Source organism: Osmerus mordax, chromosome 9 (assembly GCF_038355195.1).
Source record: "Osmerus mordax isolate fOsmMor3 chromosome 9, fOsmMor3.pri, whole genome shotgun sequence".
NCBI lineage: Eukaryota > Metazoa > Chordata > Actinopteri > Osmeriformes > Osmeridae > Osmerus > Osmerus mordax.
This window is the reverse complement of record NC_090058.1, coordinates 3,110,645-3,134,149: the sequence shown is the minus strand read 5'-3', so window position 1 is coordinate 3,134,149 and position 23,505 is coordinate 3,110,645. Positions and strand designations below refer to the sequence as shown.

The 23,505-nt window shown below is 52.1% G+C and overlaps 1 protein-coding gene across 1 annotated transcript in view; it reads right to left on the bottom strand.

The window, feature by feature from the left end:
- Nucleotides 1-23,505, bottom strand: part of syne2b (spectrin repeat containing, nuclear envelope 2b) — an 84,246-nt gene that overhangs the window by 57,372 nt on the left and 3,369 nt on the right. The window contains exons 4-50 of the mRNA XM_067243248.1: nt 23,224-23,301; nt 22,917-23,009; nt 22,601-22,812; nt 22,211-22,410; nt 21,878-21,978; nt 21,632-21,721; nt 20,250-20,363; nt 19,963-20,100; nt 19,495-19,659; nt 19,255-19,367; nt 18,478-18,646; nt 18,222-18,318; nt 17,907-18,100; nt 17,537-17,701; nt 17,165-17,305; nt 16,936-17,037; nt 16,583-16,759; nt 16,212-16,370; nt 12,593-15,808; nt 12,370-12,504; nt 11,946-12,068; nt 11,234-11,421; nt 10,495-10,573; nt 10,184-10,290; nt 9,985-10,108; nt 9,439-9,729; nt 8,649-9,244; nt 8,358-8,513; nt 7,929-8,079; nt 7,606-7,764; nt 6,897-7,064; nt 6,703-6,804; nt 6,379-6,579; nt 5,850-6,057; nt 5,629-5,741; nt 5,322-5,524; nt 5,124-5,231; nt 4,763-5,042; nt 4,309-4,629; nt 3,909-4,238; nt 3,397-3,732; nt 2,964-3,293; nt 2,527-2,856; nt 2,076-2,420; nt 1,740-1,918; nt 1,125-1,440; nt 593-757 (exon numbers count right to left, since the gene is read on the bottom strand). Of these exons, the coding sequence (XP_067099349.1) occupies nt 593-757; nt 1,125-1,440; nt 1,740-1,918; nt 2,076-2,420; nt 2,527-2,856; nt 2,964-3,293; nt 3,397-3,732; nt 3,909-4,238; nt 4,309-4,629; nt 4,763-5,042; nt 5,124-5,231; nt 5,322-5,524; nt 5,629-5,741; nt 5,850-6,057; nt 6,379-6,579; nt 6,703-6,804; nt 6,897-7,064; nt 7,606-7,764; nt 7,929-8,079; nt 8,358-8,513; nt 8,649-9,244; nt 9,439-9,729; nt 9,985-10,108; nt 10,184-10,290; nt 10,495-10,573; nt 11,234-11,421; nt 11,946-12,068; nt 12,370-12,504; nt 12,593-15,808; nt 16,212-16,370; nt 16,583-16,759; nt 16,936-17,037; nt 17,165-17,305; nt 17,537-17,701; nt 17,907-18,100; nt 18,222-18,318; nt 18,478-18,646; nt 19,255-19,367; nt 19,495-19,659; nt 19,963-20,100; nt 20,250-20,363; nt 21,632-21,721; nt 21,878-21,978; nt 22,211-22,410; nt 22,601-22,812; nt 22,917-23,009; nt 23,224-23,301 (11,868 nt within the window). The remainder of the gene's footprint in view (nt 1-592; nt 758-1,124; nt 1,441-1,739; nt 1,919-2,075; nt 2,421-2,526; nt 2,857-2,963; nt 3,294-3,396; nt 3,733-3,908; nt 4,239-4,308; nt 4,630-4,762; nt 5,043-5,123; nt 5,232-5,321; nt 5,525-5,628; nt 5,742-5,849; nt 6,058-6,378; nt 6,580-6,702; nt 6,805-6,896; nt 7,065-7,605; nt 7,765-7,928; nt 8,080-8,357; nt 8,514-8,648; nt 9,245-9,438; nt 9,730-9,984; nt 10,109-10,183; nt 10,291-10,494; nt 10,574-11,233; nt 11,422-11,945; nt 12,069-12,369; nt 12,505-12,592; nt 15,809-16,211; nt 16,371-16,582; nt 16,760-16,935; nt 17,038-17,164; nt 17,306-17,536; nt 17,702-17,906; nt 18,101-18,221; nt 18,319-18,477; nt 18,647-19,254; nt 19,368-19,494; nt 19,660-19,962; nt 20,101-20,249; nt 20,364-21,631; nt 21,722-21,877; nt 21,979-22,210; nt 22,411-22,600; nt 22,813-22,916; nt 23,010-23,223; nt 23,302-23,505) is intronic.

Below are 23,505 nucleotides of genomic sequence, written 5' to 3'. Positions count from 1 at the left end.
TTTTAACTAAAGCCTATTACAAGCCCCTGGATCTAAAATCTCTCACCTTTGAACCCCAGTATCTTGTTGTCTACTCATCCCCATGGTTTGTCTTTTGTCTGTTGCCAACTGCCTAGTTTTGTCCTCCTGTTGTACTGATGTTGCCTGCTTTGTTTTCTCCTGCCTGTATCCTTTGTTCATACCTGCCAGTGTCAGTCTGTGTCCTGATTGTGGTTGTTGTAAATAATATCTGTCTTGCTTTGTGCTTTTACATTTGTTTATCCCCCCCGACTCCCTATGTTATTAATGCCCTGCTTTGTTTAACCTGCTTGTTTTTTGTTGTTGTTGCTTTTGTGTCTGTACTGCTGTGGTTGTGTGCCGTTGTACTTTTTAACTGGAATTTTTTCCCTTAGCCCCCTTTCCCTCAAAAAGCTTGTGCTTTTTTCAGGCCATCATTGTAAATAAGAATTTGTTCTTAATGATCTTGCCTGGGTAAATAAAGGTTAAATAAAAAAAAAAAAAAAAATAATAAAAAAATATCCCCACAGAACTTCACATACAACATTCAGTAGCCGTGTTTTTGAAATCCTGTTTCAGATGTGTGGTGACCCACCTTGAGGGTGTTGGCGGCACACTGAAGACCCGGCCTGTCAGAGGGCAGGGGGCCCAGACCCTTGACCTGGTCCCTCAGCCAGTCCTGCGCTGCCCCGTGCTGCTCCACCAGCTGGGTGCACAGCCTCTCCGCCTGGGTCCCCTCCTCCAGGCCAGCGCACACATCCTGGACACACGCACAGCACACACAGTACAGTACATGACTCCACACAGCATGTTTCAATGTGTTTGACACCAGGACTGTTTGTATGCAGTAGGTCTATCTTGTGAGAGATCCATACTCCTGGTGTAACATGAACACGAAATGAAATTTAGATCATGAAATCTAGAACTTTCCCTCTATGGAAATGTGTTTGGACAAAGTGGTGCAGGCCAAGGTATTGTTAAGCTATTTTAGATTTGAGATTTGTCATTGCAACCACAGACAGTACCTAAAATAATACACAGTGAGACAAAACAACGTTCGCAAAGACCATACTGCTACACAGAACAACACAGTGTACTTGTGATGCACGCTGAGATCTGAAACTCACTGTCAGGTCTTTGAGCAGAGCAGGAATGCATTCCTCCATCTCAGCCCAGGACAGCTCTGTCCAGTAGGGGTCCTGGGTGAGCTGGAACATGTCCATGGCCCGGGTGCGAAGGGCTGAGAGGCCCGGGGCCAGGGTGCTGGTCTGATACAGCAGGCTCTGGACCTGCTCCACGGCCTGCCTGCGGTCGCCCAGGCCTGGCCAGGGGAAGAGACGAGAGAGCTGGGCCGTCTGCTGCCGGAGGTCTGCCAGACGTGACTGGGTCTTCTCCCGCTGTTGCTGAGAGGAGATCAGACTCTCCACAACACCCTGCAACCGTCTGGAGGAACAAAGGGACGTACTTTTAACATTTACATTTAGTCATTTAGCAGACGCTCTTATCCAGAGCGACTTACAGTAAGTACAGGGACATTCTCCCCGAGGCAAGTAGGGTGAAGTGCCTTGCCCAAGGACACAACGTCATTTGCCACGGCCAGGAATCGAACCAACAACCTTCTGATTAATAGCCCGACTCCCTAACCGCTCAGCCATCTGACCCCCATCTGACCCCTTATAAGAGGGTGTTTAGACCCAGACCTAAGTTCGACCGGTGGAAGCTCCTGGATGTGTCCCCCATACCTGTGACCCTCTTCAGCCACCTGCAGGACCCTCCTCCACTCCTCCTCCACCTCCCTGACGGCCTGCTGGACCTCTCGTCTCCTGCTCTCCTCCAGGTCCTGATGTTCACACAGACTCTGGGCTCGTCTCCTCAGGTCTTGCAGCTTAAAGTCTCCCTCTGGTCTGGAACTCAGGATGGCCTACAACATTGTTTTGTGTTAAAAATAACCTAACATGCACGTTTTTACCCAATCTCACTGTATAAACACTGGTGGCCGCTTTTCTCTGCCTTTGAATATAAAATTGTTATTGTGAATCTGATGAAATAAAGCACGTTTCCTGAGGAGTGTGTCTGACCTGTGCTTTGTTCAGCCTGTCCTCCAGCTGAGCCTGGCTGCCCTGGGTCCCAGTGCCCAGGGATGGTGTGCAGAGATGGGGTTCTTTGAGCCAGGTCCTGATGCTTTCATCCAGGGCCTGGAAGGCCTGTAGCTCATTGAACAGAAAGCTCAGGACCTCAGCCTGACTCTGGGCTTTCTCCGCCTCCTGCAAGATCCTCCTCCACTCCTCCTCCACCTCCCTGACGGCCTGCTGGACCTCTCGTCTCCTGCTCTCCTCCAGGTCCTGATGTTCACACAGGCTCTGGGCTCGTCTCTTCAGGTCTTGCAGCTTAGAGTCTCCCTCTGGTCTGGAACTCAGGACAGCCTGAACAGGAACAACAGGAAGTAAAATACCAACTGTGACCCACTGGTAACATATGTAGAACTACTGGATTGGTAAGTTAGTGTTATTTAGATAACCGTAGATCGACCTGTGCTGTGTGAAGTCTTTCTTTAGTTTCCTTTTGATTGCCAAGAGACTTCAGATGTTTCTGCTTTTCTTTGATCCAGGATTGGGTGCTCTTCTTCTGGGTTTCAAAGGCTCCGAACAGGCCTTCCAGAACGTTCTGTCTCTCAGCCCTGTGGAGAGCCTCCTCAGCTTCCTGTAACACCCTCCTCCACTCCTCCTCCACCTCCCTGACGGCCTGCTGGACCTCTCGTCTCCTGCTCTCCTCCAGGTCCTGATGTTCACACAGACTCTGGGCTCGTCTCTTCAGGTCTTGCAGCTTAAAGTCTTCCTCTGGTCTGGAACTCAAGACAGCCTGTGGAAAGGGAAAGGATTTTTGCATCCAGGAGGTAAAAATATATACATGTATATCTGACCTATTGCTCACATTCATATCATACGTAAACCTAATCCTAGACAAACCTGGGCAGTCTTCAGTTTGTCCTCAGTGTTCTTGAGGCTGCCCAGAGAGACCAGGCGATGCTGTAGGTTTCTCACCCCGACCCGGGTGCTTTCTTCGTAGGCTTTGAAGCCTTTCACCTCCTTCTCCAGGGCTTCCTGGACCTCAGCCTGACTCTGGGCTTTCTCCGCCTCCTGCAGGATCCTCCTCCACTCCTCCTCCACCTCCCTGACGGCCTGCTGGACCTCTCGTCTCCTGCTCTCCTCCAGGTCCTGATGTTCACACAGACTCTGGGCTCGTCTCTTCAGGTCTTGCAGCTTAGAGTCTCCCTCTGGTCTGGAACTCAGGACAGCCTGAGGACAGTAACACGTAATGTGTCAAATCTGAGGTTTTAAGCACATAAACCAAAAGAACAATCCAAGTAAAAAGCCTCTGCTGTGTGCCAGTTGCCATCACCTTGAAAAGACTGACCTGTGCTGAGTTCATCTTCCCCTCAGTCTTGGCTTGACCAGTCAGAGACTCAAGGTGCTGTTTCCGGGCTCTGACCCAGCTGTGAGCGTCGGTTTTCTGGGTTTCGAACGCTTTGTGGTCTTTCTCCAGGACATCAGCCCTGTGGAGAGCCTTCTCCGCCTCCTGTAACACCCTCCTCCACTCCTCCTCCACCTCCCTGACGGCCTGCTGGACCTCTCGTCTCCTGCTCTCCTCCAGGTCCTGATGTTCACACAGACTCTGGGCTCGTCTCTTCAGGTCTTGCAGCTTAGAGTCTCCCTCTGGTCTGGAACTCAGGACAGCCTGAGAACAGAGACACACTGAGCTGAGACTGGGAGGTATGTCAGACTAAACCTAAAGCAGAACCATCGCATATTGTTGACAGAGAAGCCATGGGGTGTAATGCAAGCTCTGATTTTTGGTGTCCTGTAATATAATTTATTTTCAGTTCCTAAAACAGACAGCAGCTGTGGATTGACCTTTGTGACGTGCAGTCTTTCATTGATCTGCATGTGGCTGCCCAGACTCTGCAGTTGCTGTCTCTGGTTTCTGACCCAAGATTGACTGTTTTCTCTTTGGCTCTCAAATGCTCTTGAGGCGTTATCCAGAGCACTCTTAGCCTCAGCCTGACCCAGCCTCTCCTCCACCTCCTGCAGGATCCTCCTCCACTCCTCCTCCACCTCCCTGACGGCCTTCTGGACCTCTCGTCTCCTGCTCTCCTCCAGGTCCTGATGTTCACACAGACTCTGGGCTTGACTCTTCAGGTCTTGCAGCTTAGAATCTCCCTCTGGTCTGGAACTCAGGACAGCCTGAAGACAGAAAAATAATTGAAGAAGATAACTCTAACCAACGTGAATAATCCTCCAGTAGTAGGCTGACCTGTGCCATGTGCAGGCTGTCTTCAGTCTTGGTCTGTGAGTGGAGGTTCTGCTGTTTTTGTCTGACCCAGGCCCTACAGCTGCCCTTCTGGGTTTCAAAGGCTCCGAACAGGCCTTCCAGAACGTTCTGTCTCTCAGCCCTGTGGAGAGCCTCCTCAGCTTCCTGTAACACCCTCCTCCACTCCTCCTCCACCTCCCTGACGGCCTGCTGGACCTCTCGTCTCCTGCTCTCCTCCAGGTCCTGATGTTCACACAGACTCTGGGCTCGTCTCTTCAGGTCTTGCAGCTTAGAGTCTCCCTCTGGTCTGGACCTCAAGACAGCCTGAGGACACAGAAATATACGTCAGCAAACTGTACTCATGGCTTCAGTCTGAACACTGTAATAATTAAGATACATCTAACTACAGTCGTATACACTCTTTATACGTTGTTACTCCAGCTCCTAACAGACTGACCTGTGTTATGCGTGTCCTCTCTGCAGCATGGGTCTCGCTGCCCTGGAAAAGGAGGCGTTGCTGCAAGCTTTTCACCCAGGCTTCGGTGCTCTTTGCCTGGGTGTGCAACCCTCGACATTCCCCCTCCAGGGCCTCCAGAGCCTCGGCCTGGTGCTGCAGCCTGGCCTCCAGGTTCCGGTGGCGCTGCAGCAGGTTGTCGCTGTCCTTCAGGAGGTTGTCGGCTCTCAGACCCTGCCTCCGCACGGACGCCAGCAGGTCGCCGAGGACCTCCAGTCTGGCGCTGGAACACACAGAAGACACACTGTTGCCACTCTGACAACCACCTCGGGTATCTTCACCGGTCGAGAAGCCCTGAGCTCACCTTTGACCGTGAACGTCTTTGAGAAGGTCGTCGAGGTGTCCGCCGTCGGCTGCCTGATGCTCTCGAGCCTGAAGCCACTCGCGGAATCGGACGTGTTCCTCCTGAAGGCTGTAGAACGCCAAACGACAAGAAACATGTTCCATGACATGGCCAGATAGACACTTTCACAGGAAGTGGTTCCAGCATTAGAGTCCTAACCTGTTGAGGGTGCTGAGGGTGGAGTCCAGCTGGTCCCATCTGCCCTGGCAGTGGGCTCGGAGCGCCGCTAGCTCCTCTGCCTGCTCCTGCAGCCAGGAGGTCAGCTGGGCCAGCTGCTGGGAGGGGACCTGCCCACGGCCACGCTCCACGTGCTGCCGCAGCGCGCCCAGACGGTTCTCCCCCGCTTTGGAGGACAGGAACCCCTGGCAGGTGGAACCAGGATGGAATATGAGTCATCGGACACTTTGTGTCTCTGGTCCACAGTCAGATTATTGAAAAAAGGCCTGGCATGGCGATGTTCACTCACTTTGAGCCTCTGCAAGGATGCCTCCATATCCTGTCTGTGCTCCGGGTTCTCAAAGCACTCGTTGACTGACAGCTGCAGGTCCTGGAACCACTCTTCAAAGGACTGGCTCTCGTCTGAGGGAAAACCGGAAGAGAAAAAGATGGAAAGGCTCAGCATTTAAACGCTAGCTTAGCTTTTTCGGTTTTTCTGTATTTCTAGAAAGATCTGTCGGGTTATTTTACCGTTGATGAGCTTGAGAAGGCCCTTCTCTCCCTCCTCCCTCTTCAGGTGAACCATGTCCTTGGTGTAGTCCACAGCCTCCCTGAGGCGGCTGCAGTCTGCAGACAGGGCCTGCAGCACCTGGGGGCTGGCCACGCTGGACACCAGGCTGACCTCCTTCAGCACGGACGCAGCCAGCTCCTCCTGGACCTGCAATTGCTCACACACGTCCTGCACACACACACACACACACATACCGTACTGCTAAAACTGTACATCTAACTCTGTGTGATCATCTTGTTTTTTGATTTATAATCTAGTTTGACTTGATTATAGACTACATGGCTAACCTATTGATTTAATTTTATGGAAACAACACATTATTTTAAGAAATCTTTTCAAGTGAAATGTTCTTACTGAGCTGGAAGCCACATGTACTTGCTTAAGGCATAAGCCAACTCAAAACAAAAAAAAATCACTTAAATTTGATATGGCATAGAACAAAAAGCAGTTGTCATGTGGATGGCTGGGCGACCACAGGGGGTGAGGTACCTGTATCTGGGCGGGCGCCTGGGGGTCGGATGCAGGGATGGTGCCGACTGAGGTCTGGATGGTGCGGAGGGCAGCCTGGCACTCTGCCATCCTGTCTGCCAGGTGTCTCTTCACCGCAACCAGCTCCTGGAAGACGTCAGTGCTGTCCGAGAACAGCTCCTTCACCTGCTCCATCCTCTTCCTCAGCTGGGTCTCCATCACCTGGTGGGGAGGGGTGGGGGGAGGGGGTTCAGAGGAAAGGCGGAGCTTAGCGGTCACGTGTAAGGTCACGTGTAATTATTGAGCCGTGTCTCCCAGGTGGGGCTTGGCTGCGCCCGTCCTCACCTGCAGCTCCAGCGGGGCCTCCTGGCTCAGAAGCAGCTCCTGGATCTCCAGGGACTTCCTGTGGAAGCGCTCGATGTTCTCCTCGTACGCGTTGATCTCATCCTGGGACGACACGTGTATAAAGGTCACGGTAGCACACGACACTTTGCAGTCCTTGCCTGTAACGACGGCTCGCGATAAAGCCTGTGACTCACCCTCATGGCTAGAACTTGTTCTTCGCTGTGGAAGGGGTGGCTGTCTGCAAACAGGGCCAGCTTGGCTCCGGCCCAGCTGTCCACTTCGGCGCCCAGCCCCAGCTGCTTGTCCCACAGCTCCAGCCCCACCCGCAGGTTGTCCGCGTGGGAGTCCGTCTTCTCTGTCACCTGGGACAGACGACACACAGCGACACTTGGTAACAATGCAGACGACCAGTTCTCTCTGACAGACAGGTATCATGTAGGCTGAGGCCTTACTGTAGCACCCTGGGTTCAAATCTGGCGTTGGCCCTTTGCTGAATGAACTCACGCCCTCTCTCTCCCTACAATTCCTGTCACACTTCATTTACAAACTGTCCAATGAAGCATAAAAAATGCCCCCCAAAATATATATATAAAAAAAAAATACATGAATTCATATTGAAATATCAGGAGTAAGATGGCTGAGCGGTGAGGGAATCGGGCTAGTAATCCGAAGGTTGCCAGTTCGATTCCCGGTCATGCCAACTGACGTTGTGTCCTTGGGCAAGGCACTTCACCCTACTTGCCTCGGGGGTATGTCCCTGTACTTACTGTAAGTCGCTCTGGATAAGAGCGTCTGCTAAATGACTAAATGTAAATGTAAATATGAGATCTGTCTGGGGATGGAGGTGCACCACCCCGGTGTCCCGGGGACCCCGGTGTCCTGGGGCAGGATCAGAGCTCTTACATCCAGCCAGCGGTCCACCAGAGCATCAGCCTCAGCCTCAAACGGAGCCTCGCTGCAGTCAGGGATCTTCTTCAGGTGAGACTGCAGCTGCCTGCACACCCCTCTCATCTCCTCCATGCCTGCTCCCAGACCGCCCAGATCCTCCTTGATGCCACAGACCTGGGCACGCAGGAGAACACAAGACACACAGGGGCGTTGAAGGAGGAGTTATCGTCTCGTGGTTGATACATGAATCACTGGCATGACTAAAGTATCATACAGTAGTATTCATCATTGAATACACTGTGTGTTTGTGTGTGTGTGTGCGTGTGGGGGGGGGTCACCTTTGCTATGAGTCTCTGAAGGTTTTCTCTGCCCATGTAGGAGGCCTGTTCACAGACCGTCTGCTCTGCCCTCTGCATGGTGTTACTGAGGTAACTACGGCAACTCTGGAACTTCTTCAGCAGTTCCATCAGGACGCTGCACTGTTCTCGTCTGCGAGACAATGTTTCATGATCTGTTATTATTAGTGTACGTTCATTTCATTAACAGCTCACCATAGTCTCTTGCACCTATCTGATCCATCATTTTTCTCTTCATCTCTCCTCAGCCCGTTCTCCTCCCTACCTGTCAATCACAGCTCTCAGCCCCTCCCCCTCCCTACCTGTCAATCACATCTCTCAGCCCCTCCCCCTCCCTACCTGTCAATCACAGCTCTCAGCCCCGCCCCCCCTACCTGTCAATCACAGCTCTCAGCCCCTCCCCCTCCCTACCTGTCAGTCACCGCTCTCTGGGCGTCCTCCCACTGGGTCTCCAGCTCCTGCAGGGGGTTCTCCCCGGCCTCCGGCCTCCCCCGGGCCTCCCTGAGGCTCTGCAGCTCCGGGCGCTGGGCCTGCAGCTGACCCTCCAGGTCGGCCAGAGCCCGCAGCCTGCAGAGAGAGAGCGGGGTTACACGGGGTTCGAATCTAGGCTACTCAACATTTGTGTGTTTGTTGTGAATTGTCTGTAAGGACTTTAGATTTTCTTTAAACATTCTTCGTCAACCAAAGTTTAGAAAGACGCACCTCTGCTGCACGGCCGGCATGGTGGGCTCCTTCAGCCCCTGCCTCTCGGCGGCCTCCTGCACCTTCCTCAGCTCCCCCAACAGAGCCCTCCTCCTCAAGCCCAGGGACCGGCTCTCCTGCTCCTTCTGCACCACCTGCTGCTGGGAGGCCAGGCGGACGCCAGCCTCCTCCAGCCTCACCACCAGGGAGGACACCATGTCCAGGCAGGAGGCAGGGGCCCCGTCCCTGGTCACAGACAGCCTGGCCCCCTGCAGCAGCAGGTCCAGCTGGGGGGCCTTGTCCCCGAGGCTGGCCACGCTCTGCCTGCTGAGGGCCAGTTTGGAGCGGCACTCCTGCAGTAGCCCGACGCTGCTGCAGGGGGAGCTCTGCACCCCGACGATGTCCTGCTCCACCGTGCGCAGGGACATGAGGAAGCGGTCCAGGGCCCGGGCGGCGGCCTCGCTCTTGCGGACCTGCTGTCTGAGCTGGTCCAGGCTGGTCTTGTGGGTCTCCACCTCCCGGATCAGAGGAGAGCGATCTCTCGGGTCCAGTTCGTTGGGCTCCGAGTCTAACCTGGACAGCTGGTCCAGTTCACTCTGAATGCTCTCATCCAGGTCCTATGATATCAGAGGCCAGAAAGGACATGTCTAATGCTTCAGTATGTGTACACTTCAAAGAGCAATATCCATTCATAAACTGTTCCCTTTATTGGTTTATCGCAGCCTTTCCAGAGAAAGAGGCTGCTTTATCGGGGGAAAAATTCAACACAAGCCTGACGAGAGGTTTCCTATAGGTTTTCACTATAACTTACCCGGATGTCAGTCAGGATGTTGGTGTTGGCCAGCGTGAACGCGCTGATGTCCTTGGGCTGTCTGATGAAGCGGTCCAGGCGTTCAGAGAAGTCCACCATGTGGTTCTCGGTGGAGTCTATCTGCCGGAGGGCAGCCCCCAGAGAGCTGCCCCTCTTCTGCAGACTGGCCTGCTGGCCTCGCCACTGCTCCTGCACCGCCGCCCTCTCCTGATCCACACCCCCATGTCGTCTGAGCTGGGACAGATGGTTCCCATACTCCGTCCACAGGGACTCAGTTTCGCATCTCAAGGCCTGGGGTGGGGGGAAAAATTGATTCACATATGAATCGCGATTCAGTCATTTAGCGATTCACATCGATTCATTTTTTATAAAAAAAAAAAAATGTATTACAAAAATTATAAAATCGTGAATCTATTTTTTATCGAATCGTGACCCCAAGAATCGCTTCGAATCGTGAGGTACCAAGAGATTCCCACCCCTAATGGATCAGATTGAGGATAACTGTACACACTGTACTTTCTGATGACAGCTGAGTTGACTGCGTACCTGTATTTCCTGAAGTCGCGTGTGCAGGTCTTTGAGAGAGACCGAGTCAGACGGGAGATCTTTCTGGATGCTGAGTTCATTCTTGGAGAGTTGGACCTGCAAAGCCTTCTTGGACGTCTCATATCTGATGGTATAAATCTGAGTTACTACTATGGTACAAAGCTGCCATAGACGAGGTCTGTTTCTGAAACACGTCTACCTTTCCACAGCCTCCTTCTTGGCTGGATCGTCCTCTTTCACAGCATCTGTTTGCTTCTCCATCTCCTTCTTTTCAAAAGAACTTGTCTTCACGAAAATCTTTGATACCTAAGAAGAGAGTAAAAAAAAAAAATTTCCTTGGAGTTTTTCCTTGTCTTCCTTGAGGGTTTACGTTGGTTGAGGGGCAGTTCTATGGGCATATGTGAAGCCCTCTGTGACATTGCTTGTAAAAAGGGCTATACAAATACATTTTGATTTGATTTGATATGTCTTAAAATAGTATGACATTTGGTAAATAATTCAGCTCATTACCTCAGAGCTTTGTGGTTTGTCAATCTTCATGGGAGATTCTTTCAGTTGTGTCAGGTCTTGACTGATGTCGGCAGAGTTCCTGGTGGAGAGAAGTATAAAACGGTAAGTTCAAGTTCAAATCGCAAGTGTCATTCAAATTTCAAATCCATGTCTCACCCCCAGTCAAGGGATTTGTGTACACGTGCATGTACATGCATATACGTGTGTGCGTGCGTATGTCAGGTGAGTCAGGTGGCTGAGCGGTTAGGGAATCGGGCTAGTAATCCGAAGGTTGCCAGTTCGATTCCCGGCCGTGCAAAATGACGTTGTGTCCTTGGGCAAGGCACTTCACCCTACTTGCCTCAGGGGGGAATGTCCCTGTACTTACTGTAAGTCGCTCTGGATAAGAGCGTCTGCTAAATGACTAAATGTATGTACAGAATCTCACGTCCACTACCAAGTGTCTTTCAAATTAAAATTTCTAATCCATGTCTCACCCCCAGTCAAGGGATTTGTGTACACCTGCATGTACACGCAATATACATATATTTACATTTAGTCATTTAGCAGACGCTCTTATCCAGAGCGACTTACAGTCAGTACAGGGACATTCCCCCGAGGCAAGTAGGGTGAAGTGCCTTGCCCAAGGACACAACGTCAGTTTGCATGACCGGGAATCGAACTGGCAACCTTCGGATTACTAGCCCGACTCCCTCACCGCTCAGCCACCTGACTCCCGTATCTGCAATGACTGTCTCACCCAGAGTCAGGGGTGTCCCTGTCCCCGCTGAACTGGCGCTGGATGGCAGCCAGCCTCTTCTCACACTCCCTGAGCTGAGCCTGGGCCAGCAGGTGGGCGTCCTCGGGGCTCAGGGTGTCGCACAGCTCCTTCAGGGCCTCCAGGTGCAGGCCGGCCTGGGCCAGACTGCCCTCGGCCGAGAAGCACGCCTGCAGACACAGCCAGACAGTCAGCATACCCACCCAAGAAAACTGATATTACACTTAAAGTATATTTCGAGTTTAAGGGCTTTCAACTTAAGCCCTTAAACGTGATATTCTGTAATACTTACGATAACAAAATATATTGAGGATTTCAATAAGTATGTGAATGTACTAAATCTGTAAATTTTAAGTACACTTCGAAATGTGTGGTAATGTGGGTAATTGTGTGAAAATGTTTTAAGCTCTTATTTGACACGTTTAAATAAAATGTAAGTATACTCTTTTTCCGCTTGGGAATGCTGAATCATTACTCAGTCATTAAATATTTCAATGTAATCAACAACCCAGCAGGGGGCAGCCGACACCAGATAGAGAAGATGATGAAACCAACGACCCAGCCAAACCAATTACCCAACAGATGTTTATACAACTTCTAAAGGATTATGAGAAAAGAAAAAGAAAATGCAGTCTTGTCCCGTGGGATCCAATCAACCAAAACATGCCACAAAGTTAGTGAGATAGTCAATTACCTGTGCTTTGGATGGGTTTGTGTTAAAGTGCATCTCACACTGCAAGGCAGCACTAACAAAGTCTTTTCGCTTTAGTTCAAATCTCATATGCAGTACAAAGGTGCTTATCTCAGCTCTCACAGCCTGGATGATAAAATGTAAAGGCAATCAAAGACATGACATCACTCGGAATGTTGTGACAGTTAGAGTTCCGGTGCTCAATTAACAAGCATGCAAGCATCAAGCATTCCATACCTCACATTCCATACACACTCTCTATAGGAAACTCTGCTACTCAACTACTGTACATTCTCAATACACACTGACCTTAAAAAAATAAATTAAAAAAAAAGCTTTCAGCTGTATCTCTATGGATTTACAGTAGCTCTAGCACCAAACACAAGCAACACTCGAAACTCCCAACACAAGCCAGCTCGTGGCTTACCTCCCACTGTGTCCTGACTGACTTGGTGAAGAACTCCATGTCTCGGAGCTGGGGCAGGGTGCAGAAGGCCTCCATGCCCTCGGCCGCCCGCAGGAACTCTTCCAGCAGCTCGGGGTCCAGCGTGCGCAGGGTCTCCTGAGGAAGACGCAGGCAGGAGGAGAGTGAGTGGAAACACAGCGTTCGAACCGCAGTGACAATGAATATGTTACTCCAGTTTGATTACCTCTTTGACGGCCGCCTGCTCGAGAGAGACGTGCTTGTCCTTGAACACGTTGATGGCCTCCAGGATGTGTTCCTGCAGGCAGTGCTTGGCCTCCTCGAACTGGTTCCTGACCAGGGCCTGGGCCTTGAGGTAGGCCTCGGTGTAGGCCTGGGGGGGGGCCTGGGCTAGGGAGGGAGGCTTGAGGCGCAGTTCTGGAGACTCTGGTGGAGACTGAGGAAGAACGGGAGAGGCCTGGATCTGTTGGGGCTGGGGCTGTGGTTGGGATTGGGGCTGTGGTTGGGGTTGGGGCTGGGGCTGTGGTTGGGGCTGGGCCTGGGGCTGATGGGGTTGAGGCTGAGTTTGCGGTTGGGGCTGGGTCTGAGGCTGCTTTTGGGGCTGAGGCTGGGCCTGCCTTTGGGGTTGGGGAAGAGGCTGTGGCTGGGACTGAGGCTGCTTTTGGGGCTGAGGCTGGGACTGGAGCTGAGGCTGAGGCTGCTGTTGGGGTTGGATCTGCTTTTGGGGCTGGGGCTGAGGCTGAGGCTGGAGCTGAGGCTGGGGCTGGAGCTGAGGCTGGGACTGCTGTTGGGGTTGGATCTGCTTTTGGGGCTGGGGCTGAGGCCGCTGTTGGGGCTGAGGCTGGGGCTGCTGTTGGGGTTGGATCTGCTTTTGAGGCTGGGGCTGGAGCTGGAGCTGAGGCTGGGGCTGAGGCTGGGGCTGAGGCTGCTGTTGCGGCTGAGGCTGGGGCTGAGGCTGCTGTTGGGGCAGTGGTTGGGAGGGCTTAGATTGCTGTAAGGGCTGGTACTGGGCTTTATTTGGCTGGGCTTGGTATTGAGGATAGGTCTGGGGCTGGGACGCAGGCTGCAACTGAGGATGAGCTTGAGGCTGAAGTTGGGGCTGGGGCTGGAAAGGAGACTGGGGTTGAGGGTAGGTTTTAGGTTGGAATGGAGAATAGGGCTGGGGCTGGGGGAAAGGCTGAGCCTGAGGCTGGGAATAAGAATAGGGTTGAGGCTGAGGCTGGGGCTGGGGGTAAGGTTGGCGTTGGGGCTGCCCCCAAGACTGAGTCTGGAACTGGCTTTGCTGTGCCTGGAGGTTGTAGGCTCTCATCTGAGGCTGCTGTTGCGTGAGGCCCTGAGGAGGCAGCTGAGTTGGAGGTTGAATCCAGGGTTGCCCTCCAGGCTGGGCAGGAGGCTGGGGGTAAGCTCCCCCAGGCTGAGCATAGCCCTGGGAGGGTTGCTGAGGCCTGACTGAGGGCCACTGCTGGGGTGGTGGAGACTGGACCGGTGAATAGGACTGAGGGCAGTGAGCAAGGCCCATTGTCTGAGTATAGGCCTGTGGTGGAGTCTGAGCTCTCACTGGGAATAGTGGATGGGTAGGGCCCCTAGTATGGGAGTAAGGTGAACTGGGGGACTCGGGTCTGATTGGGGCCCATGGCTGGGGAGGGGACTGGGCTAGGGGATACCCCTGGGTGTAGGGCTGTGGCTGGCCTGGAGCAAGGGGGAGGGGAGATCTGATTGGAGCCCATGTGTGGACCTGGGCCTGGGCTTGGGCCTGGTGCTGGACCGGCATCTGCCTCTGGTTCTGGGCCTGGGCATAGGTTTGCATTTGGCTCTGGGGTTGGATGTTGGCCTGGGGCTGGGCCTGGGCCTGGAGTTGTGGCTGGACCTGGAGTTGTGGCTGGACCTGGAGTTGGGGTTGGACCTTGGCCTGGGTCTGGGGCTGGAGCTGGGCTTGGAGCTGGGGCTGGGCCTGGAGCTGGGGCTGGACCTTGGCCTGGGGCTGGGGATAGGGCTGGACCTTGGCTTGGGCCTGGGCCTGGGCCTGGAGCTGGAGCTGGAGCTGGCCCTGGGCCTGGAGTTGGGCCTGGAGCTGGGGCTGGGGCTGGGCCTGGAGCTGGGGATAGGGCTGGACCTTGGCTTGGGCCTGGGCCGCGGCCTGGAGCTGGAGCTGGCCCTGGGCCTGGAGTTGGGCCTGGAGCTGGGGCTGGGGCTGGGCCTGGAGCTGGGGATAGGGCTGGACCTTGACTTGGGCCTGGGCCTGGAGCTGGCCCTGGGCCTGGAGTTGGGCCTGGAGCTGGGGCTGGGCCTGGAGCTGGACCTTGGCCTGGGGATGGGGTTGAATCTGCTTCTGGCCCTGGCCCTGTGTCTTCATGGGGCCATGAGGCTGTGGCAGAGCCTTTGGTAAAGGCTTGCTCTGGGCCTTCACCTGCTGCAGACCCTGGACCATCCTGGCCTGAGGCCCGCCCTGCATCTGGGCTTGGCTGGAAGCCTGAGGTTGAGCTGAGGATGGTTCCTCTACCTTCATTTGATTTTGACCTTGAGTTGTGGTTAGTGGTTGAGGCAGGCTCTTGGTCATGGGTTGGGCTTGGCTGGGAGACTGGATATGGGCTATGGGCTGTGGCTGTGAAGGTGTAACAGTCATGGCTTGTGCCTGAACAGCAGGCTTGGGGGTTCCTGTGTGCTGTGGGACCACCTGGACAGGGACCTGTTTCTCTGTCTGGATTTGGGCCTGTGCAGGAGCCTGGACCTGGCCTGGAGACTGGTCCTGATCTTGAGTCTTCTTCTGCAGCCAGGGTCGGTTCTTGCTGGCCTGTGCCTTCCTAACCTGCAGCTCCTGGGGCGTCAGAGGCCGTGTCGGTTGAGGCGACTGGGATAAAGCGCGTTTCTGGTCTTGTGTTGCTAAATAGGTGGGAGCTTGGCACGTAGGTTCGCCTGGGCCCTGGCCTTGCGCCTGAGACTGGGCAGGAAGCTGCTGTTGCTGTTGTCTCTGGGAGAGTGCCTGTTGTTCACAGACCTGCTGCTGTACCAGTCGCTGGGTCTGGGTCTGGGTCTGGAGCTGGGTCTGGAGCTGGGTCTGGAGCTGGGTCTGGGTCTGGGTCTGGAGCTGGGTCTGGAGCTGGGTCTGGGTCTGGAGCTGGGTCTGTGTGGTCTGAACCTGGCCCTCTGGAGGAGATCGTGGGTGGGCCATCGACTGGGTCACAGCCTGAGAATAGCTGTACAACAGAGGTGGAGGGCTAGTCTCCTCCCTGTATTCCTGCACTACTATCTGTGGCACCGGCTGGGTCTGTCGCTGCTCCTGCGGCTGACAGGCTGACGGGTCAGGAGTCATGGGATGGAAAGACGAGAGCGTCTGGGCCTCCGCACCATCCTCTGTCTGGGCATACTTCTTGGGTGGAGGCTGGTGTCCTGGAGGGCTTCTGTCTCTCCTGGAGCCCAGAGAGCTGAGCATGCCTACAGTCTCCTGGAATCCAGACAAAGTTCCAATTTAGCAGACAGAAAATATTTACTTTTTTTTTTTTACTAATTTTTTCTTTCAGTATTACATTTGTGTTTCTATTTATACAATCATAGACAAAAATATATCTTGTTTTTTTCCCCATTTTTCAATTTCAAATTTATACCATTTACAGAAAAGAAGAAGAAAAAGTCAGAAGGTTGCTGGTTCGATTCCCAGCTATGCAAAATGACGTTGTGTCCCTGGGCAAGGCACTTCACCCTACTTGCCTCGGGGGAATGTCCCTGTACTTACTGTAAGTCGCTCTGAATAAGAGAGTCTGCTAAATAACTAAATGTAAATGTAGAAAAAGTATTAACAACAAACAACACAATACACACGAGAGAGAGAGACCGAGAGGAGTTCTGACCTGTGATTGGGCCACGGAGCTTCTGACCCGGTCCTGCATGGCGGAGGCCATGAGGTAGCGGAGGGGCGAGTTCTTCTGCCCCGTCAGCACCAGCACCTGGAGGTCCTGTTCCTCTGTCACCACCTGGCCTTCCAGCTGAAGGCCTCGGGAGATCAAGATCTGACAGAGGAAGAGAGCGGAAACACACGAGCTGTTAACCCTCACAGCAGAGAATGCTGTGGGGCTTATAAGGAGGATAAAACCCTCCTAACACCAGTTCTAGATGTTACAAGGCTTATTTCCTACACAGAGCGTCTGTGAGAAAGGCTTTGCTGTGTACTAAATGTCCCTTGTGTGACTCTTTCCCCTCGGCCGCGTTGCGTCAGTCTTACCCTGGCGCGGGAGTCCTGTCCGGCTGGAGCACGGCGTTCCGCGGCCTTCAGGACGTGATACAGCTCCCTGGCCTCGCTCTCCCAGTGAAGCAGCTCAGCCAGGCGACAGTCCAGCCCGGACACACTCTGCTGCAGCTCCACACACACCTGCTCAGCCTCACACAGAGTCTGCATCACCTGCACACACACATACACATTCAAATCCACACAAGCACGAACACACAGAAACATACCAAAGACACCCACACAGGAGCAGCGCACCCACAAACAGAACACAAGAAGTTTAGCAAGTCACGAAAACAAACTGTGAAAAATGAAAAATTGTCAACCTGGCTGAGTGCTATGAGGCCTACCTCAGGTAGCGCCATCTTCACCTTCCTCACAGTCTCAGCCGAGCATTCTGGGGTGGGAGAAAGGGCCTCCACATCCACCTCCTTTATCTTCCTCATCGTAAACTGAACGGCAGAGGAATCCAACAATCACTTCCTGTGAACGTTACTTTGCGGAGCGCTGCAAAGACGATCTCCCAAGCCCCTGACAACATCACAAACACGTGTTTTCTGCACTGAACCACAAGCGTACCTGTAGTCTCTTCATGTAGATCCGTAGAGGGCCGGACATGGCTTCGACAGGCTCGTTGATGATCTGATTAGCCTCTCGGATCAGAACCTGGGGGTTCTGAGACCGGGTGTCTGGTCTAACACTGGGCTCACCTGCTGCAGCCTGGGGCGGGGCAGGGCAGGGAGGAGCAGCAGGGTTTATCTGTTTTTTTTTTCTGATTGCTTTATCTAGACACTAGTTTAAGCTAAGCTCTACACAATAACCATAAAACCTTACCCCCAACAAACTTTTTCTAAACCTCTTCAAACTCTTTTACAGTACGTGTAGTTATCTAGTCTGGAGACATTCTCAACCTGGTCTGATGTGTCTCGAGCGAAACAGGACGTCACTTACGTATGTGTTTCTGGTCACAAAGTCATCCCAGTGCGAGTTCAGCCTGCGTAGCTCCTCCCCCAGGGTCCTGCTGGTCTGAGGGTCCGTCATCTCAACCAGGAAGTTACCCACCTCGTGGAGGTGGGCCAGGCGGGATCTCCACTCTGCCATGCTCTCAGAGGACACCTAGACCGGAAGCATACAGGCATGGATGCAGAGTACTGTGTGTGTGTATTGGATCTGTGCGTGTGTGTATTGGATATGTTTGTGTGTGTGTATTGGGTGTGTGTGTATTGGATGTGTGTGTGTGTGTGTGTATTGGATGTGTGTGTGTGTATTGAATGTGTGTGTGTTGGATGTGTGTATGTTGGATGTGTGTGTGTGTGTGTACCTCTGGCGCAGGGCCATGGGTGGATGAGCCCTGCTCCATCCAGGCCTGCAGGGAGCTGTAAGAGTCAGAGTAGGAGTCCCAGGCAGACAGGACTCTCCCCATCGTGCTCTTCACGGCCCACACCGCCTCTAGAGATGCAGCGCTCTCCTCCTCCATCTCCTTCACATGCCGCTCCACAACTCTGGAGTCCGAAGCTGAAACAGACACAAGCGCAGAGCTGACATGTATCCGTCTCGGAAAGGAAACCGTGCAAAAAAATCTTGTAATGGCTGTTCTTAGCGTTGTGTTTCACAGGCCTCTGTGCCGGCCACTTACCCAGGGCGGACTTGCCGTTGTATTTGCTGGAAACCAGCTTCAGTTTCAGGAGAGCCCCCTCAAGCAGAGAAGGTAGTTCTTGCTTGTCGACTAACTCCTGTGTGGAAGCAGTTATGAGGAGGTGTTAAAGAGGTTTTATTTAAGTGATGCTAGGATACCCTTAGATCATTTTAAACAGACTAAAGTACTGTGGTACAGCGAAGGCATTCTCTCAATACAGACCATGGAACCACTGGCTGTCAAACTGAACACTCACATGCCATTCCTGCAGAAGAACCCGCACTGCCTCCTGGGATATGTAGGGTCTCTTCCAGGTGCGCAGCTTGGTGTTGATCTGGCCCAGAAGGTCCAGGACTGTGTGGCGCTGCTCTTGGTACTCCAGCTTGATCCCATGGTACTTAGCGGTCACTCTCACACTCGTGAACCTGACAGGAAGGGGAAAACCTGAGGTGAGCAGTTTTACATTTCACTTAGCATCCAAGCCCTTGGCTCTAGAGCAGCCCGACCTTTTCAACTTTGCGGCCCACTTGCGTACCTCAAATATTTTTGCGGCCGCCCAACACATCCGTTCTCTTAATTCCCGCTTATCGCACGTTTAAAAACACAATGCGAGCCAAACAGTTGGCTTTCAAGCTAAATTTATTTGAGCGATCAAAGAAGACAAAGTGTCCATCAGCGCCACAGTAAGCACACATTGTAAAGACAGGTAACGTGTGTAACTACCACGGCCAGGTCTAGAAATGCCGGTGAAGTTAGAAACTTGACTTTTCATAACCAGAACAGGTTATATTAACCCATAAATATTGCTCTCTTTTTCTCGCTTTTTTTCATCGACCGATAACAGTACACCCTCACAGAGAATTTTTGTTATAAAACTGAGAAAGACATGTTACATTACATTATCCATAGGGAACAAATATGACAAATATTTCATACGTTTTCATTGGTTTGGCGGCCTGCCTGTATCACCCTAGAGGGCGGCCCGCATGTTAGGAACTAGAGAAACTGCAAAAATAGGCAGACAAGAACCCACCTTCTCTTTATCTCCTCTAGTTTGTCTGAGGGAACCACCATGGCTCCGTATTCGTCCGAGTTCTGGAACTTCTGAAAGGTCTTCAGTTGATGTGGCATTTCATCTAGGCAAGCCTATAAAAACACACTACGTCAGATTGCATGTTATTTGACACTTTCTCAAGTTCATCTTGTGTCTCCATCATGGGCACAGAGGACTCTGAAGAGGCCCAGTGAGTTTAGGCTGATTGAGACGGGCTACCTTGAGCAGCTCAATCTTATCCCTGGCCTCCCCAGCGGCGCGGGCGTGGTCCTGGGGGTCTCCCTCCTCCTCCGCCAACGCCCCCTCAGCCCTCAGCAGCCAGCGGCCCACCGAGACCAGCGGCGCCGGCAGGCTCAGGTCCAACTCTGTCTTGAACTCTCGCAGCTGCAGCGACGAGTGGGAAACAAGAGCGTAAACAAACATACGAGGACAAAACTAAGTTCTTGCTCCGAGTTAGTTTAGCGTAAATTAAGGATGTGAAAATGTTTTGGAAATTCTTGATTGGGATGGTTGTAGCTAAGTGGTTAGAACTTTCAACTCCAGATCAAGAGATCGCAGGTTCAAATCCCCCCTGTCCTGTACATCGCTTTGGATAAAACTGACTGCTGGAATACATTCATATTACTTTTTATTAGTGTATGATTTGCTGTTGGTTTGCATGAGCGTGTTCGGTTGATTTGGCCAGACCTTTTCGGCGAGGGCGTCCCAGGCCCCCCTGAGGGAGCGCTGCTCCTCGCTCAGCTGGGGAGTGCGTCTCATCGCCGTGAGCAGGGGCATCACGGGACGACGTTGCTCGTTAAACGACACCACGAACGTCTGGAACACCTGCGGGACACAAACACAAACACTTCTAGTAAAAACTTTCTTTTTACTGAAATGTCGAATTCACCAGATGTTTTTCCTGTGCGCTGTACTGTACAAAACCCCAGTTCAGGACACACTCATCAAGCCTAACTGGAAACGTTTCCACTTACATGGTATCTTTCTGCGTAGCTCTCTCCCTCCGTGGAGTCCCATCCTTCCAGTAGCTCCTGATAGGCTTGCACAAGCCAGCAGGTCACCTCCTGGGCTTTCTTATTAGAGGAAGTCTAAATTCACCAGCCACCCCCCAAAAACAAGTGTTATTAAAACCACAACACCTCATGCATGTCTTCAAACTTTCAAACTCTAATCTTACACAATGAACCTTGACAGGGAGGATGAGTAAGAGTTGCTGAATGAGGACAACCCTTTAGCCTGCAGCTTAGGTTTGTAGTAATGTTAGCTTAAGGACAGCTAATATTAATGCTAACGTTTTTCCTGGTGAGTAGATAAGTTGAGGTTCTGGTAGTCTGGTAATCAATCTAAATGAACGTCACTCAGTGATTCAGCCAGAGGTGCAGGGAAGCAGCTGTTTTTAGAGCGTAATGGAGGAGGGGGAGGGGGGGGCACAGGACATGGATAGCGGTTTACCACAGTAGCTGCAGCTCTGGAGGGCTCAGTTATATCAGACGTAGCTGATCTGATAGGTATGGGTTGGAGTAGATGAGCCTAACCAGGGAACAGACAGCATATTGGAGGAGGGGCTGGGTAAAGACATTTACTAAACCAAGCAGATCCACACCCCACGGCTTGCTGGGGTTTTATAAGGCAGCGGTGGGTTATAACATTGAAACGGTTCTCCCTGAATGACAGAAGTTCACGTCAAGTCCTGAACAGCTGAACAACATCTCTGAACTATCCTGTACCCCAGGAACACTGGAGGTAACACATGCCGGCGCAGAAGCACAGCAGGAAACCTGAGCTTGACGTTCTGCTTGGTATGACGGTTCTGGCATGAATTCCCTGGGTCGTGACAGGCGATACCTTTGCCTTAGTGGAAGGAATTACTGCCACCACTAGAGTCATTCATCTGCCGTGAAATACACCCTCCCATGCCTTCAGGCTAGCAGCTAGAAAACAGGGAGAACTGGTTGTGAACTACTTATTCTGCTCCAACTTTAATCAAGTTGACATTTAAAGGTATTCTTGACATTGCACAATGTTAGGGTTTTGTATAGTGGAGGGACTATTCCTCTAGCACACAAAGTCTTTTGAGGTGCCTTCTAATTCCAAACATTCACAGGTGAATTCTGTTTAGAAATATATCGCGTTCATAAATACAATGCTGAAATGCCTTTCAAAAACAATGTTATTTTTCAGTGGGTTAGCTCTCTGGCAGTTGTGATTCAGACGTGGATTCATTTCAGTTGAACATGTTGAGAAACTGGACCCTGGAGGAAAAGGGGTACATTCAGTGCTGTAGCGTGTGTGTGTGTGCCAGAGAGGATGAGGTGAGCCAGGGACCAAAGGCACAGCAAACGGGAGCGGGAACTACCTGGCGCAGAGGAGAGGCAGAGATGGCAGGAGTGAAGTGCGTGGGCAGGTTGACAGGTGACAGACTTTTAGGAGGAGTCAGATATTGCATCTGACAGATAAGACAGAGGAGAGAATCAAAGGTGTCAGTTAGAAAACAGAAATAAAGAGTGAAAGTGCAAAGCCGAGAAATTGTAGCATGGTGGAGATAAAATCAACAGTGTTGATTACAAAACAGTGCAAAACTGTAAAGCTGCAGACTACAGACCTGCATGTCGTCCTCGGGCACTGGCATGTCTCTGGAGTACTGCAGGAACTGAGCCACGTAGGTCATGATGGACTTCTCATCAGGGTCCCGGACATCAACATCTACTCCAAAACAAGTTCCCAGACACTAAGACACTCAGAACACAGTCCAAAGCAACTGACGATATCGGAATTCAGCGTGCCCTGATTTGATGCCATGGATACTTGGAAAACAACAACTTGTGACAGCAAGGCACAACAAGCAAGCTTTTCACACCAGTTCAAAGCGGGAAACCACTCAGTCATCAGACCGTCACGGCCCCCCCCACCCCCCCAGGCAGGCTCTCCCACCCACCATCAGGCTCCAGCAGTCTGGGGATGCGCAGCTCTCGCTCAGCCGTGCGGAAGGCCTCCTCCAGGTTCTGCTTGTTGGTTCTGGTTCTGGCCTTGGACAGGTCCACCAGGTCTGGTCTCAGGGCGTACAGGATGGCCAGGAAGACAACACCGCTCCTCCAGCTGACCTTGAAGTCTTTTACATTCAGGGTACAACCAGCCCTGAGGACAAACACAGAGGTTAGGAGATACAGTCGAGCAGAGTGCTGCTCTGTCGACAAGTTCCCGCTTTTGTTTTCCATCGATGCCAATCGACACTGACAGAAAAATACATCAACGCTCTTCAAAACAACAGATATCTTTTACGGAGTTTTAGCAGGGTTCCAATGTGAGAACAAGGCACAGGTCTCACTTGTGACACTGTTCCCTGACCCAGAGTAGCAGGGCTTTCTTGGCAGAGACCCTGAAGCGGTTGTGTAAGGGGGAACCCTTGGGGGGCACAGGGCTGCTGGAGGTGGAGCGGGTGGAGAGGCTGGAGAGGGTGGAGCGAGAGTCCAAGCTGGCCAGAGATTCCAGAGAGGACTGACGGGAGCTGAAGGACAAGCTGCTAGCCAGCTCCTCGATCTGCAGGGGGAAAGCAGGGATATATGAGCTGCCACAGCTAAACCAAGGTTTTTTTTCCACTAAAATGGCATGTTGGTTTACAGCTGAATGTGACAGAGACTCACATGATACTGTAAAATGATAGTCCATATCAAGCCCAGAATAATGGACGGTCTACCATCGATGATGTCAGGAATGTTAACGTTGACCAGCTTGATCTGCGTGTGAACAGAAACAAGACAGACAGCTGAACGAAAACAACCTAGTGAAACAAAATAATTATAATCTTAATCGTATGGGCTTTTTTACAAGTATCGTCACAGAACTGAAATGCACCTAAACCAACCAAAACCCTGGAAGAAGACAAGGAAAAACTCCCAGGAAAACTCACACCCAATACAGAGTACAGATTGAATCAAGCAGCCCCCTTACCGACTTCTTCTTCAGAAAGGACAAGGCTGTTTCAATGTTGCTCCTGTGCTGAAAGATGCCCCTGCCCTTCTCACGGTTCTACATCAGACAGACGGCACAGAGTCACGAAAGGAGAGACCATATAAAGAATGCTGTGGTAAGAGTTAACTAAACAGAACATGACAAATTATTTTCTTTTTTGGGGGTTTAGCATGTCGCCTGAGACTTTGTCAAAGCAGATCTCGGTGACAAAACAAAAAAAGGTCTTGAAACAGACAGACGGAGGGATGGAGGGAAGGATGG